The sequence below is a fragment of the Sardina pilchardus genome, chromosome 10, assembly GCF_963854185.1.
Source record: "Sardina pilchardus chromosome 10, fSarPil1.1, whole genome shotgun sequence".
Classification (NCBI taxonomy): Eukaryota; Metazoa; Chordata; class Actinopteri; order Clupeiformes; family Clupeidae; genus Sardina; species Sardina pilchardus.
The window spans coordinates 15,504,458-15,505,622 of record NC_085003.1 but is presented as its reverse complement, the minus strand read 5'-3'; the positions used below and the strand labels follow the sequence as shown (position 1 = coordinate 15,505,622).

Here is a 1,165-nt window from a genome sequence, read left to right as displayed (position 1 = left end):
CCTGAAGTCAGTCTAATGTGATCCACAGAAATGTGGTGGAATATCTAAGCTCAAAACCTCTGAGCTAGGAGTTTACCTGTTGTGTACTTTTTGTACATGTTAGTATGCGCGAACGTGTGTAAAGAACAAGTCTGTTCTGCACTGTGCGTGCATGCATACAGTTTGATAGGGTTTCCATGCTACAAAAAGGTTCATGGATAACATACCTGCAGTGTAAGAAGATGCTGTTTTGCCCTGTACCAGACACCACACAGTACAGAGGGTTACACTAGATTAAAATGAGTTCTTATATAAATCATGAAATATGTTTCAAGCTGCAAGTGATGAGTGAACACCAGGTAGTGTTGAAAGGTTGGGACTTGAAACGACACTTGAAACGCTCAAATTTCTGGATGTGTCCATTGCACATCCCCTTTTTTGGAAGACACAGCAGCTCCTGCAGCAATGCCTGGCTTGTTCATTTAGCCCATCTCAGCTGAGACCACCTCCAGCCATGAAGAACATAACACGTGGCTGTGTTCTCACCGAACCAGGACACTCACTCGAAAAGAACTCGGCACTCGCAAAGGAAATGAGATAGAGCAAGAGCTTGGAGCAGAACAGACCTCTCCTCTCTAATGCTCCAACTTCTCTCTGACTGGCTGCCTTTGTCTTTGTCCAAGCACTCTTCTCACAGGCCTTAGAGACCCCTGCACAGCCTCTCTTGTCACCATGGCGTGCAGATAGCCAGCATAAGGACATGGACCATCAGGGCGTCCAGTGACGTGACTCTTGAGTGGACGACCGACACAAACGTCGAACGCAGTGGCTTATTTGTGTTGTTTTGTTTCTGTTTTGTCTTTGCTCGCGTCTGCAGGCTGTACATGGCCAAGAAGCTGCCCAACACCAACCTGGTGTTCCTCATCTCGGACGCTCGGAGCACCTGCCTGTCCTGCGACACCAAGCCCCTGCGGCAGGCCGAGCAGCCCTGTATCCTCTCCACAAAGCCCTGCTGACCTCTGACCTCTGCTCCCCTCGCCACACAGGAGCTTTGAGTTCGGGTTGTTCCGTCTGTTTTATTTGTTTGTTTGCTGGTTGCTTGTACCAGAAGTGGTGCATGAGGTGGACCGCTCTTGCATTTGACCGGGGCACGCTGTCATTATATTGTTATGCAATAAGTCATTGT

At 48.7% G+C, this 1,165-nt stretch overlaps 1 protein-coding gene across 1 annotated transcript in view; it reads left to right on the top strand.

The window, feature by feature from the left end:
• Positions 1-739: 739 nt before the first annotated feature.
• LOC134094461 (voltage-dependent calcium channel subunit alpha-2/delta-1-like) overlaps positions 740-1,165 on the top strand; it is a 6,082-nt gene continuing 5,656 nt past the window's right edge. The window contains exons 1-2 of the mRNA XM_062547984.1: positions 740-759; positions 857-969. Coding sequence (XP_062403968.1) covers positions 740-759; positions 857-969 — 133 coding nt within the window. The remainder of the gene's footprint in view (positions 760-856; positions 970-1,165) is intronic.